This window comes from Columba livia, chromosome 1 (assembly GCF_036013475.1).
Source record: "Columba livia isolate bColLiv1 breed racing homer chromosome 1, bColLiv1.pat.W.v2, whole genome shotgun sequence".
Lineage (NCBI taxonomy): Eukaryota > Metazoa > Chordata > Aves > Columbiformes > Columbidae > Columba > Columba livia.
The window spans coordinates 5,363,438-5,381,252 of record NC_088602.1 but is presented as its reverse complement, the minus strand read 5'-3'; the positions used below and the strand labels follow the sequence as shown (position 1 = coordinate 5,381,252).

The following is a 17,815-nucleotide window of genomic DNA, read 5'->3' as shown; positions in this document are numbered from 1 at the left end:
AGTGGTTACAAGCTGACCTCAGACATGCACCACTTAGAAACACACCAGTGTCAGGGAGTTGGCCTAATGCAATAGTTTCCCTTATTTCTCTTGCTGCCAAACCATTCAGAGTCTAAGAAAGCTGATGACAGTGATTCAGATTAAGGCCAAATGCTCATCTAAGAAGGACAAGGAACTAGAGGAGGGAGTCCAGGGGTGAACTATAAAGATGATTAAGGGTCTGGAGCATCTTTCTTATGAGGAGAGACTGAGAGAGCTGGGGCTGTTCAGCCTGGAGAAGACTGAGAGGGGATCTCATCAGTGTTTATAAATATCTGCAGGGTGTGTGTCAAGAGGATGGACCAGACTCTGTTCAGTGGTGCCCAATGACAGGATGAGGGGCAATGGGCACAGACTGAAGCACAGGAGGTTCCATCTGGATATGAGAAACTTCTTGACTGAGGTGCCAGAGCCTGGAACAGGCTGCCCAGAGAGGTTGTGGAGTCTCCTTCTCTGGAGACATTCAAACCCACCTGGACACCTTCCTGTGTGATCTGCTCTGGTGAACCTGCGTTAGCAGGTGGGTTGGACTGGATGATCTCCAGAGGTTCCTTTAATCCAACCATCCTGGGATTCTGAGATTATGTCACAAACTGTTTTACTTCATCAGCATTCTGAAGACTGGAGGTTCTGGATGCTGAGCAGTCCAGGCTCTGGACTACATGTTAGCATCATGAATTCTCTGCTGTTACTTGTTGTGATTTGTTGCTGTAAAATGAGGCCTCAAAATATAAAATAGATTACACTCACAATTTCATTTTTCTGATATATTTATGGTTGCAATTCCTCAGCTGAGCTCACAGTCAGATGTGTGTCTACAGAGGACTCTGGTATCAGGTCCGTCTGTATCTGTTCTGACAGGCTGAGAATTTTGGTAGACACGTGTCTGTGTTTAATGAACTTTTCTATACAATTAAACTATATGAGTATACATGTGTAATAAAAAAAAAAAAAATGCAGCTTCACTTTAAAGGCTGCTTGCATTCAGCAGCACAGAATTGGGAGAAAATAATAGGAATTTATCATTGACACAGTGAATTTGTTTCTGGGAGTGCCAGCAGAGGACCAGCAGAAGGAACGTGTCATTTAGGGTCACATAAACAGAAGTTATATGCATTTCACAGATCTGATGATCTGTGTAGGAAGGAGTTACTAACCATCTGCAGACATCCTGCTAAAGAAAGATTCAGATTCAAAAGGAGCACCTGCTAGAATAAATGTTTATCTGGCATATAGATTACTAGAGTGAGGGAATGCAGAGGTTTGAATCAATAGGAAGGGTTTTAATGATTGCTTTTCATTAACTGCTGTGGAACTAATAAATGGGACTCCTTGTTCCATCTAAGCACGAAGAGTTATACAGAGATAGTGATGATTTATGAAGTTGCCATTCTTAAAATATCAGCATAGGTTGTGTATCACTAAATGTGTTCTAGAGATATGTCACCTCAGGCTGCAATTGTGTTGCATCTCTCAAATATCTTGACTCATCACAAGTGTGGTTGCAAATACCAGTGGAGGACTTCAACAGAAGGTGTATATTCCCCTGAGACCGCATCGTAGCACACAGTCTGTGCTTAGCAGTCTGTTGGGTTGCTAAAAATGCCGGGTTTTGATTTTTTCATTTTGTTTTTGGTTTTTTTTTCAATATCAAAAGATGTTGTGCATTCCTGCTAGCTCTTAAAGATCCTATAGATCTGGATAAACTCAACCATTGCAAGTGTTTTCTGCTTACTTGGCTTCTCTTTGTAGTTTCAATTGTCTGTTTTCACCACCTAAAAGCTGAACCTTAACACAGGTGTCTCTTGTCACCCTGGAAATGGCAACACTTCGGCAGCAGGTACGGTGACTTCTCCAAGGAAGAGCATGGCCTGGGACTGTCTGGGACCCAGTTAGCCTGAGCAAATGAGACTGACTGTATTTGCACATGTGGACATATCCTTTCTCCAGTAGCTGTTGAATCTCATCTGTAGCATGAAAGGTGTTGGTCTCTTCTCCCAAGCAACAAGTGATAGAACAAGAGGAAACAGCCTCAAGTGGCACCAGTGGACATGTAGATTGGATCTTGGGAACAATTTCTTCCCAGAAAGGGCTGTCAGGCATTGGAACAGCCTGCCCAGGGCAGTGGTGGAATCACCATCCCTGGAGGGGTTTAAAAGATGCGTAGATGAGGTTCTTAGGGACATGGGTTAGTGACAGTGTGATGTTAATGGTTGGTCTCAATGATCTTAAGGGTCTTTTCCAACCATGATCCAATCATGATTCCAGCCTCGTCCAGGCTGGATGAGGCTCTGAGCAACCTGAGCTGGTGAAGATGTCCCTGCTCATGGCAGGGGTGGCACTGGATGAGCTTTGAAGGTCCTTTCCAACCCAGACTATTCTGTGATTCTGTGATTATCACCTCTGGAAGAACCACAGCACATTTACATTCCCGTATGGACTATGCAGAAGCAGCAGCAGTGTGAAGGAGATGACTGAATATCTATTCAATATATTTATTGAGTTTCAGAAACGCAGCTTAGCTACCCTTTAGAGAGAACAACAGTGCAGATCACCTAATGGATACAAATAAATGAATGCTTCGTGACAGCTAGCCCTTGAATGAATTTATTATTGAATTACACTCCAGCTTTTAAGGAACAAGCTGAGCTGACAAGCTCTCTCACCACTTCACAAGAAGAAGAAAGACAATGATAAATTACCCTGATGGATAAAGGTAAAGACCTTGTCTCCTTCAAAATACAAAGAATTTTATATAATTCATGTTTGGGAAGAAAAAATAATCATTGCTCATATTGAAATGAGTGTTTATGATGATAAAGCAAGTAGCTAAATTAAATTCTGAATGCACAGAATGTCTTTTCACATCCTTTTGATGAACAGATAACAAGTACTCTTCTGCTACTTGATCGTTCTTGTATTGATTTTGAAACCACTTACTCTTGCTGTTTGCTTTGTATTTTTAACCCATTCTTAGTTGTCCATCACCATAAGGAGCAGCACAAGATTCAGTGGTGTCAAGTTGTTGGCTTTCAAGCAGGACACCTGATATATTTGTTCTCTCTTGAGGGACAGTGTCAGAAAATTGCAAGAACAGCCTAAAGTCCTGATCCACAGAGTCTTTTATGTTAAACGTTGGCTTAGGATTAAAGTACCTCAGAAAACCATAAACCATGCACAGAATTGGCATTTTTGTAAAGATTATTTGAAAAGAAATTAGGTGATTTTTAAGTATATACTTCATATCCTTTGTTTTTTGAGTCAGGCTGTGTATATGTACTTGCTGCCAGCAGTATTAACCCGTCCCAGTTACACGGCCAGCTAAAAATAACCAGCTGAGTTATAAAGATGCATAAGAAAGCAGAATCTGCTGTCCGCTGCAAGAACTGTCCCTGATGGCCCTCGGGTCAGTCATCCAAGTACAAAAAGTAGTGAGCTTTCATGGTTTAAAATTTTGATCAGAATTAAATTTGCACATTTCTTTTTTCCACCACTGAGTAGCAAGGTCTCTGTAATTATGTCACTGTACCACCCTGTGTCCCCCCATTTCCTGATACAGCTAGAGAGAGTTACACAAGCATCCTTAGATGCTAAGATAGACAGGTATGCTATAAATTCATGTGTACGCTATTTTACTATGAATAAATAATAGGATGTGTTTTATTGTCAGAGTTAAACCGCATCGGTCCCAACCCCCATCAAAACCAAAATTGTGAGTATTGATCATGGCCAAAGAAAAATGAAGATAATAGAGGAGGATCAAAATGGCTTTCAAAATGTTTTGGTAGCCTATCTGGCTCAGTTATGAGTGTTTTAGAAGAATATTACCATGATATCTCAATATCCTTGAAGGGGAATGTTAAAAGTGCATTCTCTTTTCATTTCACCCACTTCTTCCCACACCTGGAGAGGTCTGGTTCACCCCAGCAGATCTTCTTAAAATTCCTGGACTTTCACAAAGCCTTTGACACTGGCCACACAACCTCCTTGTCTCTAAATTGAAGAAATATGGATTTGACAGATGGACCACTCAGTGGATAAGGAATTGGCTGGATGGTTGCACTCTAAGAGTTGAGGGTCAACAGCTCAATGTCCAAGTGGACACCAGTGACAAGTGACATTCCTCAGGGGTCAGTGTTGGGACCAGCGCTGTTTAACATCTTTGTCAGTGACATGGACAGTAGGATCGAGTGCACCAGCAAGTTTGCCAACGACACCCAGCTGTGTGGTGTGGTTGACAGCCTGGTGAAGTGAAGGTTTCCATCCAGAGGGACCTTGACAGCTGGGAGAGGTGGGCCATTGCAAACATCAACAAGGCCAATGCCTTCAACAAGGCCAGTGCAAGGTCCTACGTGTAGGTCAGGGCAATCCCAAGCACAAATACAGGCTGGGTAGAGAATGGATTGAGAGCAGCCCTGAGGAGAAGGACTTGGGGGTGTTCGTTGATGAGCAGCTCAGCATGACCCAGCAACATGAGCTTGCAGCCCAGAAAGCCAACCATATCCTGGGTTTGACCAGCAGGTAGAGGAAGGTGATTGTCCCCCTCTGTTCTACCCTCATGAAACCCTACCTGGAGTGCTGTGTGCAGCTCTGGGGCCTCCAACATAAGAAGGACATGCACCTGTTGGACCAAGTCCAGAAGAGGCCACGAAGGTGATCAGAGGGTTGGAACAGCTCTGTTGGGAGGACAGGCTGAGAGAGTTGGGGTTGTTCAGCCTAGAGAAGGAAAGGCTCCAGGGAGACCTTACAGCAGCCTTCCAGTACCTAAAGGCGGCCTACAAGAAAGCTGGAGAGGGACTTTTTACAAGGGCATGTAGTGATAGGACAAGGGGTAATGGCTTTAAACTGAAAGAGGGGTGATTTAGATGAGATAGAAGGAAGAAATTCTTCCCCATGAGGGTGGTGAGGCACTGGAACAGGCTGTCCAGAGAAGCTGTGGCTGCCCCATCTCTGGGAGTGTTCAAGGCCAGGTTGGATGGGGCTTTTAGCAACCCTATCTAGGGAAAGGTGTCCCTGCCCATGGTAGTGGGTTTGGAACTAGATGAGCTTTAAGGTCCCTTCCAACCCAAACTACTCTATGATTCCTTCACAGCCAAAGTGCTCTCTCATTTTTGTACTTTTTCCTCGAGAAAAGTGTGATGTGCAAAGATAGAAGCGCTTCTTTTCTAGCCCAAGACCAAGTTAGAAGACAAAAACCCCAAACTCCTCAGGTGTGGCTTTCTGCTGATGATTTCTCCCAAGATGGCTGGTCCAGCCCATGGCTCTGTCCCGGCTCCAGAGCTGTTTTTTTAAGGATAGACAGTGCATCTGTTTAAAACTCTGCCATAGATCTTAGATACCATCCAGTTCCTGAGAGGGAGCACTCACAGCCAGCACAGAACCTACATTGGTGGCAACAGGGTCATATTTTTCCACATTTTAAACCAAGCCAACATGCACCTCTTCGAACCCTCTCCTTCCCGGCATTAGTGTCTTCCAAAGGCTTCCTTCTGCTTTTATTGCTTTCTGCTTAAATGAACTACTTCGTAGCTACAAATCATAGCTTTTTGAAATGCAGGAGAATAATGAGGAATTTTCAAAGACTTTGTGGTTTTTATTTTGGTAATTACTCCTTTTTAGCAGAGGAAAGCATACTTTTAAAACTTACCTTTTCAGTGTACAAGGCATATATATGTCTGTATGTCTTTTCAATGTTTGCCTTTTGATTTTAAATTATATAGTATGGCATTATTTCAGCATAAATTGATTTTTGGTTGAAAATGGCATTATTTCCAGATAATAAACCAATGCAATATGTGCAGCTCACTTCCACTTTATGGAACTTGTACCCACAGGACTCTATGAAAGCAAAGTTCCCAGCCATTTTTATGTTTCTTTCCATAACATAGCATAATCATAATGTAATGATATTCCCCTTTTACAAGTGGAAGTAGAACAAAGTCCTGTGCACAGTCATTGCAGAAACTGGGGTGCAGATTTTAATAAATATTAAAAAAAGAGAAGGATATGTATTACCAAGCAGAAACTCTTGAGTAGGATCTTCCTAAATTTGGGCATGCTTCCAGGATCAGACAAGGCAGCCAATATTAATGTTGCACCATCCTGTACCTGGAACTAAAAGGTCTCAGGTGATATCTACAGACCTTGGAGCTCTTGGGATGCGCGGAAAGCAAACCCTGAGCCTCCAAAACTCCCAAGCAGAAAAACAAAACCCCTAATTAGTTAAGTACCCCTCAAATTACACCGATGCTGATGTGCATATTTGGTTTTGGGAGTTTAAACTATGAGTAGATGCTGGTGTATTCACTTGGATCTGTGCATAGATGCTTGATTAATATTCAAGGTACAAAAAGAGCAGCCCACATTCACATTGTTTTACATTAGTTGTTGGTGGACATGTCTGGCATGATAACTCTGAGCTCAGTCAGTAGCTCTATTCAATATAACAGCACTAATAATAATATAATTGCACTAGAAACTGCATATCCTGTTCAATGGAGAGATTTGATTATTTCATTACTCCATAAGGCTTCCTCAAATTAAATACCCGTTCACTGTTGTAGTGATTCTGGTGGGGGACCCTAACGTGTTTATTCTACAAAAATAAATGGAGTTTAATGGAGTTTTCTGTCCCCAGCTCTTTGCTGCCTCACTTCTGCAGAGATTTTCTGACCCCAGACTGGGCTGAAGAGCTCAATCACCCCTCGACCAGCTCAGTGCAAAGTCTCCTTTCCCACTTAGAACTGCTGGGGAAACTGGTGTGAGCTGATCCTGTTGGCTTCGTGCTGGTGGGGTAAAGTTCTCCCTTGCCACGTTGGCTTCGGGGCAGATAATAGCAGCTGGGTACATGTATTTCAACCATTGCAATATATCAGGATGAGTCTGTCCTTTGAGTGTGACATTTACTTGCTAAATTGGTTAAAACCTCCTACTTTAAAAAAGCAGGTTTAAGAGCCCAGTCATAAAATCTGGTCTCTTTTATTGAACCTTTTATTTTTTCCTGATTCCTTTAAATCATTACAGAACTATCAGACAGCTTATATGTAGTTAAAGAACTTTCCCTATGATCATCAAAAAGAGAGTTCATTTTATAATTAACCTGCAAATAATGTATTTTTCCTTCTGTCCTGCTCAGTTCTGCTTTCATGGTGCCTCAAGTTCAATGGAAGGACTTACTTTTATTTTGGGTCTTCTGCAGAGCTGAATATGTGGCCACAGCTTACAAAATGAATACCAGACATAAAATACTATAGTAGTACAGAACTGCTAAGTTCTGCAGACATTTTTTGTGAAGACTTGACTTGAATACATTATTCATCTCTGAAAGTTATTGCACCATAAAGTCTTTACCTCTCATAGAAATAATGGTTACAGGATCACTTCTGAAAAATTCTGAAATGAGTGTAATTCAGTATTAGGTGGAAAAATTATCTTATACTTTACAAGCTGATGAATGCCTGGCTTAGACTTTACAGACCTAAAAGAATAGGAGTGTTTCTTTGAGATCTTGTGCAAAGCAGTAAAGTGGGGGTTTTTTTGTTGTATTGGAGTAAAGGAATCATCAGCTTTTAAAGCATTACATAGTGACATTGTGAATAAAAGAATTCTTCACTTTAAAAAGTAAAGCACAATCCAACTTTATTATGCGTTGCATTTCCTATAAAACTCGGTTCTGAAATAGTTGCTTTTAAATAGTATAGTTGGAACCAGTTTTGTGATTTCAAAGACCAGCATCAGTGTCTTTTCCTCTTTATTTCATGTTTGATGAGCATCCTTCTTGCATCCCTCATCCTTCCCATTACAGCTCAACTGAGACACCTTGGGATGCAAAAATAGTGAGTCAGTGAGGCACAGAGACCCGAGATGCTTTGGGTGGCAGAAGCGGCTTCTCTTTCCAACAGTGGCCAGATTGCTCAGCAGGTCACAAGGAAGATTGCACATTCATAAAGACGTACATCGAGGAGCTGAATAAGGTTCAGATCTTGGGAGAAGTTTTCAAAGCAATAAGGGCTTGAGTCCTTCAGGGAATTGCTTTCAGAACAAAGATCATTTGATCATTGGTTTCCTAGATGCGGTAGGTAGTCCTTGATGCTATATTTTGTTAGTAAACACGCAATAAAAATGCTTTATTTTCCTTCTGGAGAAGTTGCAACTACCAGTCACTAATATTGCTAAAATGACAACACCAAAGGAGGTTTTTGAGAGCTACCAGCTTGTAAGACTTCACAGCAACAGAATGCAGACACGTGCACCCAGAACCTGAGAAACTGAACAACAGCTGATCATGAAACCAATCCACTTGTGAATACTGAAAATATCACAGAATCACAGAATGTCCTGAGTTGGAAGGGACCCACAAGGATCATCAAGTCCAATTCCTGTCCCTGCACAGGACAACCCCACAGTTCACACCATGTATCTGGATTTTCAGATTAAGGCGATCTGCTGTTTTGATACTGTGAGGTTGGACTCTAAAGAGACAACAAGAATAAAAATCTGATTAATAACTGCTTTCCTCTGTACTTCCAACACCAACCTCATTAGCCACATTTGTAAGAGTGTTGCTTTCCTCCCTGTCCTCCTTAGGACAGTTTAAGTAATGGGTTTTCATTTAAGCATTTCATTTGGTTGCCTTTAATGTGTGTTTTGTAGAATATCTGAAAGACTGCAGAAGGTTTCATGCAGAAGGTTGACAGTTAAGGACCACACACACTTAAAGAACCATCAGCATCTCCTGACCCTTCAGTGACGCGACCTTATAAATAGCTTCACTGAGTAGGTTAAACAAACAGAGACCATGCTGGTTTTTGCTGCAAACAACTTAGAATTGACTTATTGTATTGAGCCTGGTCAGGGCTCTTACAAACTTTGCTCTTCATCATACACTCTTTTTCTCCTGGGTGTCCCACTGCATCAGATGCTCAGAATGTTGAGTGGCAGGATCTGTTGCAAACCACATCTGTTAGTGCCACTGTAGCAAATCCCCATTTTGGACCTGGTTGAATGTCAGCACGTTTAGTTCTTTGTCAGGTTGACACTGGCATTCTGGTGCTTCCCTTATTAGTGAGCTTGTCTGCTCAGCCTAATCAATGTTTGTATCCCAGCTGCCCAACATGGGCCAAACCCTTTCAGAACCTCACTTGTGCCATCCATGGTGATGTGGAGGGGTGTATTTGGATGACTACTCTATAATTTCCACTTCTTTCATGTAAGTGTGCCTTTCTTGCTTGGCAAGGAGCACTAAGATGGATCTTTTCCCTTCTTTTTCCTAATATTAATTCCTTAATTCAGGCGAGGGTGAAAAAATACTGATGCGAGGCTGGAACAGCTCTGCTGGGAGGACAGGCTGAGAGAGTTGGGGTGTTCAGCTGGAGAAGAGAAGCCCCAGGGAGACCTTAGTGTGGCCTTTCCGTACTTTAAAGAGGCCTGTAAGAAAGATGGGGACAGACTTTTTAGTGGGGCCTGTTGCAATAGGACAAGGGGTGATGGTTTTAAATTAAAGGAGGGGAGATTCACGCCAGACATGAGGAAGGAATTGTTTACACTGAGGGTGGTGAGAGCCTGGCCTAGGTTGGCCAGAGAGGTGGTGGATGAACCATCCCTGGAGACATCCCAGGCCAGGCTGGACGGGGCTCTGAGCAACCTGATCTGGTGAAGATGTCCCTGCTCATGGCAGGGGTGGCACTGGATGAACTTGGAAGGTCCCTTCAAACCCAAACTATTCTGTGATTCTCTGATTCTCTGATGTCAGTTAAGATCAGTAGGTGGGTTTCCAGTTTAAGCTCTTCCTACAGCTAAACTGGACTGAAGAAGCCAGACAGGGTTTGTCTCAGTTTAAGACTGTCAGGAGTTTTTTTCTGCACAGTTAAGAGACAAGGGACAGGGATTTTTTACAGAGTGCTTTTGAGGGAAGTACTGCCACAAGCAATGAACTTGAAGGTCTGTATGTTCAGCTGTTTCCTCCTCTTCTTTTGTCCTTCATCTGTCAGCTCAGGCATTTTATCTATGTCCCTGTGTTTGATCATGATGCCCTCAGCTTTTGCCTGGCTTTTACCAGTTTTCCTGTCTCTCCTAGTAGTTGTCTGCCCTGAGGTTGTTTAACGTGAGACAGGTGCATTCAACCCAAAATGGACAAGGTACATTTTGCTGCCTCCTGTGTTATTATCAAGCAAAAAGGTCAGAGCAGCTGAAGCCGGGAGACCGTGTTTGTAACAAATTACTGTATTTATAGGCACTTATCAGGAAGGTGTCTGAGTGTGCCACGAGGATGTAAAAATCCCTATGCAAGGGATTAGCAGATTACTACAATTACAAAGACACGTCCAGACTGGTCAGTGTGACCAGTGTCACACATTCTGTAGCAGAGGAAGAAATAAAACTAAGATCACCTAATTTTATTAATAATAAGCTTATCAACAAGAAATAACTTTCTAGATATTTCACTCCATGGTGCTCTGTTGCTGTTTCATCCCATATATATCCTGCATATATCCTATATTTATATATATAAATAAAATATGAAAGTGGTAAATAAGTTCAAAGAGATGAAGAGGTTTATAGTGGCAAATTAAAATATTTATGATATTAATAACTTGGCTGAGGATGGCTAAGCAGTCGCAATAACCATCGCAATAACCATCTCCACACATCTGAAAGCTTTAAAGGAGAAGGCATAATGAATTAGGGAGGAAATACTTAGAGGAGCTGCAGACATTCATTGGGGTGAGGTTTCCCATGGTGCCTCTCCTCAGTCAAGGAATGAATATACATTTCTTGAAGCAAAAGACTTCAGCATGCATGGAATTTTCTTTTCCCAATGAAAAATGTTTAGCAGAAGCTGTATTTTTGTCTATTTCCCAGTGCCAAGCACGGGGTCAGCAGGAAACATCTATGAATAAGAAATGTTGGAACTGTCAATGTCTAAATTATGAAACATTGGATCAGAGTCAGTATTAGAGACAAATCTTTAATGTACTCCCATAATGTGCAATGGCTTTTGGGGAATTTACTTTTCTGGCTTCTGTTCTAAAATTGGTTTTGTCTGCTTCGATTTTGTTGACTGCCTGTCAAACTTCATAGTTTAGCAATGGGAAAGTAAAGGTGTTGGTGCATTCCTGTCTTTTTTTGCCACTGTGGTCCATATCTTATCAGGAAGACTTCATTTAATTTTGTATGCAATATAGAATGATTTCAACAAGTGATGGTTTAAAATCATCTGATACACTATCTAGATAGCATTTTGATAATGATTTGGTGTTTCAGGGAAGCCTTTATGGACAAATTAAAAAACAAAATTAAAAAAAGAGGAAAGGAAAAGTCTAATTAAAGAAGAAAAAAAACCCAGACTGCTGTTCATTGTAAAACAAGAATTCATAGAGCCTGATGTAAAAGTAATGAGGAAAGAAACAAACAAAAAGCCCAGAAAACAGAGGCAATAGGTGGAATCTGTTAATAATTCAAGGGGAAGATGAGGCTCCAGCTACGAGAAATTCAATTTCATTCAACTGCAGAAAACACTCTGAACTGGCAGGCCTCGACTGGTGGAATACATCTCTTCTATTAACATGAGAGATAATTTTATGTAAATATATTGGGAGACCTAACAGAGCTGAGCGTCTTAGCAGTACCACTTAACTTGTTTGTAGTGTAATTGCATTTAGACCAAGGTCTTCTGAAGGAAACAGCTGACTAAATTAGCATTAACCAGGTTCCTGGGGGGCTCGCTGCCTGGTGGGTTGTCGATCTTGCCTCCAGAAAGGACACACTGACACTAGAGGAGCCAGCTGCTTCCAACACGCTGTATTAACTGTTCTTCCCAAGTGGGGCAAATTTTGCCACCCAGGGAAGGAGAAGATTTGAGACTCCAGTCAGGCAGAGCCTGAGCTTTGGTTTTCCTCCAGTTTCTCTCCCTCCTGCTTTTAACTGAATTCAGATTTCTGCATGTTGCTCCAGATTCTTTTTATCACTGCGCTTCTGTAAAGATGTCCCCTTTGTGGGAACATCTTTCCTTATTGCGTGTAAATAAAGCTATTGTTGTAGTCCTGGGGAGGATGGATGCAGCTGGGCTTGCTGACAAGCTGCATCTCTGAGATGCCAGCAGCATCCTGGTTAGTCAGCCAGTAGATGTGCTAACAGATTTGGAAACCAGCACTGCAAAGCATCGTCTAGAATGGGAACTGAATCTCTTCCTGGAAGGTGGGATTTCAAATGCATTTGTTACAGCTGCCAAGGTGAGAGGAAGCTCTTTGTCACAGAATCACAGAACATCAGGGATTGGAAGGGACCTCAAAAGCTCATCCAGTGCAATCCCCCCATGGAGCAGGAACACCCAGATGAGGTTACACAGGAAGGTGTCCAGGCAGGTTTCAATGTCTGCAGAGAAGAAGACTCTACAACATCTCTGGGCAGCCTGGTCCAGTGTCCGTGTTATGATGGTGCTTGTTATTGAAGCAATAGAATTGTAGAATCATAGAATAGTTTGAGTTGAAGGGACCTTCAAAGCTCATCCATTGCCACCCCTGCCATGAGCAGGGACATCTTCACCAGCTCAGGTTGCTCAGAGCCCCGTCCAGCCTGGCCTGGGATGTCTCCAGGGATGGTTCATCCACCACCTCTCTGGCCAACCTGGGACAGGCTCTCACCACCCTCAGTGTAAAAAATTTCTTCCTCATGTCTGGCCTGAATTTGCCCTCTTTTAGTTTAAAACCATCACTCCTTGTCCTATTTACAACATGCTCTACTAAAAAGTCTGTTTCCATCTTTCTTACAGACCCCTTTTAAGTATGGAAAGGCTCCAATAAGGTCTCCCTGGAGCCTTCTCTTCTCCAGGCTGAACAGCCTTAACTCTCTCAGCCCATCCTCATAGGAGAGGACCGTTGTCAGTGATAAATAATGCACCAGATGTTTGCTGATACAGAGCACATCCCCCTCATTAACATGAACTGAGGATCTAGGCCAATGTGCTTGTAATATTGCTGAGAAGTTTGCAACTGCTTGCACACGTGTTTTATGTAGGACAACGGGAGAGACACCTGCAACATGTTGTATTTTTTTCCTTTGCTTGCTTTTAACTCTGGGAAGGAAGAAACAACAGGTGGAAGTATTCTTTTTGTGTTCACAAAAATGTATGATTGTGTCTTTCAAGTATTTTAAAACACTCATAGTTCCAGTGTTGGCTCAAACATACTGTCAGTAATTAAGAATACTGTGTCCGTCGTGTTCTGCAGCTACAAGCTCTTTGTCTTTAAGGAACGGTCTGTAGTGATTACTACCCTTCCAAAAAATGTGGAGCCATTTGATGAGAAACTGAGAGAAGAAAGTTTCAAGCCCTTCCTCAGGCCTCTCTAAAGGACGGCAAAGGAGACGGGACAGGGTGGAGGCGCTCATGGAAATATCTGGGAAGAGAAGGCCAGGGTTCTGCTCTTAGCTCAGATGTGATCAGACACATTCAATTTGTGCAAAAAATTGTGCTATGATCCATGATCCGTTGACTTCAGTGGGGTTATTCCCAGCACTGACATTTTTCCCAGCATATTCCATGGCATCGTGATGCTTTGAGTTTGCTTTGCCTGTTAGAGACTGATGTGCATAATGCTGTACTGGAATATTACTGTGAATTTGTTGTATGGGAGGCTGAGTTAGAGCCTTCAATGGGAGAAGCAACAGAAGTATTAATATTATTAGTTCCAAGCCGCATCCAAGTCTTTTCCTACATGACTCGTAAGAAGTTGGTGATGATATATCAGTGGAAACTTAGTGACAGAAAAATCATTTCCATTATCCCATTTTCCTGTGGTTCATTCCAAAATTGTATATGAATCTGGTCACATTTTAAATTGCCAACACATTCTAGTTACGCTTTGAGAATTTTTGTTAATATTGGAATTCTCCACTTTTATCAGTAGGAGTTTTGTTCAAGACTCCCTGACAACTGTCTGGTTTCAGTACTGTGGAATATGCAGCTAGTGAAACCCTTATTAAATAGAAATTATACTTTATGTCCTTATGTTATACAATATCAGATTTTTAGGTAGACTGTAAGAAAATAACTTGAAATTTTGTTGGACTCAATGATCCTGTGTGTCTCTTCCAACCAAAGCAATTCTATGATGATCTGTGCTTACGAAATCGTATTTCCAAAATGTTGCAGATATCATCTTGGTGAAGCAGCAGAGCAACATTTCTCAGTGGAAGTGGGTAGACGGCAAGTGCAGCTGCAATGATTTACTCGAGCTGAGATCTGGCCCTGTACCTGGAGGAACATTGGCTTTCAATCTCTGCTCTCCACCAGGACAGCAGAGAGGACAATCACTCACTGGGTCACGTTCGCACACTGACACCACAATTTGCTGTTGCTGCTCAGAAAAATAGTCACCTTCAGCCAAAAATTGGGTTCAGACACTCTCACAGACATGTAATGCTTTGTCTTTATGGGAAGCTCCTAAGGTAGCGACGTAGCAATGACTTAGAGGTCTGGAAACAGACTTTGGAAGAAGAACCTAGAAAATCTGTCTTGGGCTTTACTGCAGATTTTCTGACTGACCTTGCACAACTGAAAATCACCCTGTGCTTTATTTCCTCTCCCTGTAAAATACCCATCTTGCAGTATTAATCAATGTTTGTAAAGATCCTTGAAATCCTTAGATAAAAGAGCACATTACAGAGCATAGAGTGATTGGAATAGGTGTAGCCTATAAAATAATGCAATCTACCAAACTTGGAAAGAAAAAAATGGGAAGATAAAGCCTGTCCTGTTATCGTGCTCAGTTTCCCAAGCAGTTTGCAGGGAAGCTATCTGCACCTAGCAAATTATCTGTTGTGGTTTTCCCAAGTGTGAAAGAAATGAGCCGCCAAGCCTTGGTCAGGGTCCTTCTGTGGCTTTTGTACCTTAATATGTCCATGAAGTGCTTGGCGGGTTTCTGTTCTGTTTGGTTCTAAAATGTGCTTTGCCCTTAATTAGGGCAATATCATCAAGACACTGTGAAGCCTGGTTATAGCAAATTCCAATATGATGTTGCAAACCCTACACAAGTCCATAGTTAATGAAATATATTCTGCAGCAGTGGCTTTTCAAGAGTAGGATAAATGTAAACCCCATTTTAAGTATCGAGTGTTCTTACACTGCTCCTGATAAAGTCTTCAAGAGCAGAATCCCAACATAAAGACGCATTGGCATGGTCCCCAGCTTTCCAGGACATCAGGGCCTGGGCTTTCTAATCCATAGGATTCCCAGCCACAGAAGTAGAGGAAAAACCTGAAATTGTCAAAAAAAACTTACTATTTCTTATTATTTTTCTCCTTCTTGCAGACATGCCTGTGTGATTCGCGGCCAGGTGATGACGGCAGATGGGACCCCTCTAGTTGGAGTGAACATCAGCTTTGTCAACAATCCTCTTTTTGGATACACGATCAGCAGACAAGACGGCAGGTAGGATGTCTTTAGAGGATTTACAATGTCCAAGCAGCAGTTACCAGATTATTACCATCAACACTAAACAGAAACTCCTTCCAAGAGCACGTCTGTTGTTGATGCGTTTTGAAGATGTTGATGCATTATTGTTTGTTGTTAGGAAGCTACATGTGGCTGGTGAGCAGTCACCAGCCGTGTTCCTCAGGGTTCAATTCTGGGGCCAGTCCTTTTTGATGTATTTATCAGTGACAGGGATGCGTGAGTTAAATGTGCCTTTAGAAAGTTCGTTGATGATACCAAGCTGTAATAAATATTGGTGTGGCCTCAACTTGAGCCCTGGGTGCAGTTTTGGCCCCACACTTTAAGAAGGATGTGAAGGTCCTTGAAGTCATCCAGAGGAGGGCAACAAAGCTGGTGACAGGGCTGGAAGGAGTTTGCTGTGAGAAGCAGCTGAGGACTTTGGGCTTGTCTAACTTGGAGAAGAGGAGGATGAGGGACAACCACGTTGCTTTCTGTAGCTTTCTAAAGAGAAGAGGATGGTTCAAAGCTGCATCAGGAGAGGTTTAGACTGGGCATTAGAAAGCATTTCTTTACTGAGAGGGTGGTCAGACACTGGAACAACTTTCCTAGAGAGGTGTTTGATGCCCCAAACCTTTCAATGTTTAAGGGGAATTTGGACAATGCCCTTAACAACAAGATTTAACTTTTGATCAGCCCTGAAGTGGTCAGGCAGTTGGACTAGATGATGACTGTAGGTCCCTTCCAACAGAAATCTATTCTATTCTATTCTATTCTATTCTATTCTATTCTATTCTATTCTATTCTATTCTATTCTATTCTAATTCTATCCTCTCCTATCCTATCCTATCCTATCCTATCCTATCCTATCCTATCCTATCCTATCCTTATTTGTAACTATTATTATTACTTTAGTGATATCACCTAGAACCTTTAGCCAATAACTGGGCAATGCACTGCCCATGCACATAAAGAAAAGATGTCTCCTGCTCCCAACAGCTCTATTCTTGCTAATTCATGTTGAAATTATTAGGAAGAAGCCATTAAGATTAAGGCTGTGTTAGAGGCGAATGCTTAAAATCTGAGTAATCACACTCAACCAAAACAAAAGCATTGCAAATTGGGTATGTCTTTCATCTTATCTTTTGTCTGTCACTGCTAATTGGCTCTCTTTCTTTGAAGAACAAAAATGAAACATAAGGGATTCCAGCTGCACATGGACTATGTATTGACTACTAACCACTAGCACTTGGGAGGGGATTTATGGATTTTAGCACCTCTCCAATCCACAGCTTTCATTAGAGGTTTAACTTGGCCAGAGATACCGATAGAATTGTAAAGAATGAGAGGAACATGTGGTAGCAACATGTGCTTAATGCTTCCTTGTTCACACTCAGGGGAGTTTGCACCTACAGTAACACCAATGGTGACTAGGAGGCTTTCCCAGTGATGCTCCACCTCTAGGATGACATGGTGATAAAATCTGGATGATAAAAGGGATAATCATAGTATTACAGAATAATTTGGGTTGGAAGGGACCTTCAAAGCTCATCCAGTGCCACCCCTGCCATGAGCAGGGACATCTTCACCCAGATCAGGTTGCTCAGAGCCCCATCCAGCTCAGAGCTCTTAAAGAATACTCTTAAATATTCTCTTACAGAATGCTTCCTCAATGCTGAGGTTTCCTAAAAATTACCTTGAAGTCTTTAATAGTATTCAAACTAAAACTGTCAGGGCATAAAATGATGTTGGACCTGCCCTATTTCTAAGCTTAGTCTCAGTACTGATTTAGCAGGTAGCATTAGATGTACCTTTTAACCTCCCTAGTCCAGCCAACCGGCCTGGGAAAAGCAGATAATGTTTACTTGCCTTCCTCGCTGATTGGTATAGCATTCATTAAATACCGTGTGTAAAGCACTTTTGAAATCACCTAAAGAATTATTGCTCTTACCATTTCTGTTCTGTGTTTTGATAGTTTTTGGTAATTTTCTGAATAGAGCGTGACTCTTCTCATCAGCTTCTTTGCAGTGCAGTTTTCATGTCATTGAGTCACATTTTCTATAAGAAATTCATGCTCTGAAGCAAGAAATATATTCTCCTGAATTCCGGTAGGAGGCTGCGTGTGTTCCCAGTCCATACCAGTGTACAGTCATAGGGATCATTTGGACCATCTTCAATGGTTTGGAGGAAAAATGGGAACACACATGCAAACAGTTACCTTGTTCCAGGGGTTATGATATAACTGCGTAAAGCTCACTGGCTTTATTACTTGGCATATTCACTATAGAAATATATATTTCTCAAAAAGTGCACTGAGTTGCCTTAAATTGATTTAGCAAATCAGTTCAC

General features: G+C 41.9%; 1 protein-coding gene across 16 annotated transcripts in view; it reads left to right on the top strand.

Annotated features, from left to right (window-relative positions):
• The window catches only part of TENM4 (teneurin transmembrane protein 4), a 1,656,871-nt gene that overhangs the window by 1,560,320 nt on the left and 78,736 nt on the right, over positions 1–17,815 (top strand). For all 16 annotated transcript variants that reach the window (XM_065029145.1, XM_065029736.1, XM_065029665.1 and 13 more), the window contains one exon: positions 15,347–15,466. In XM_065029145.1, coding sequence (XP_064885217.1) covers positions 15,347–15,466 — 120 coding nt within the window. The remainder of the gene's footprint in view (positions 1–15,346; positions 15,467–17,815) is intronic.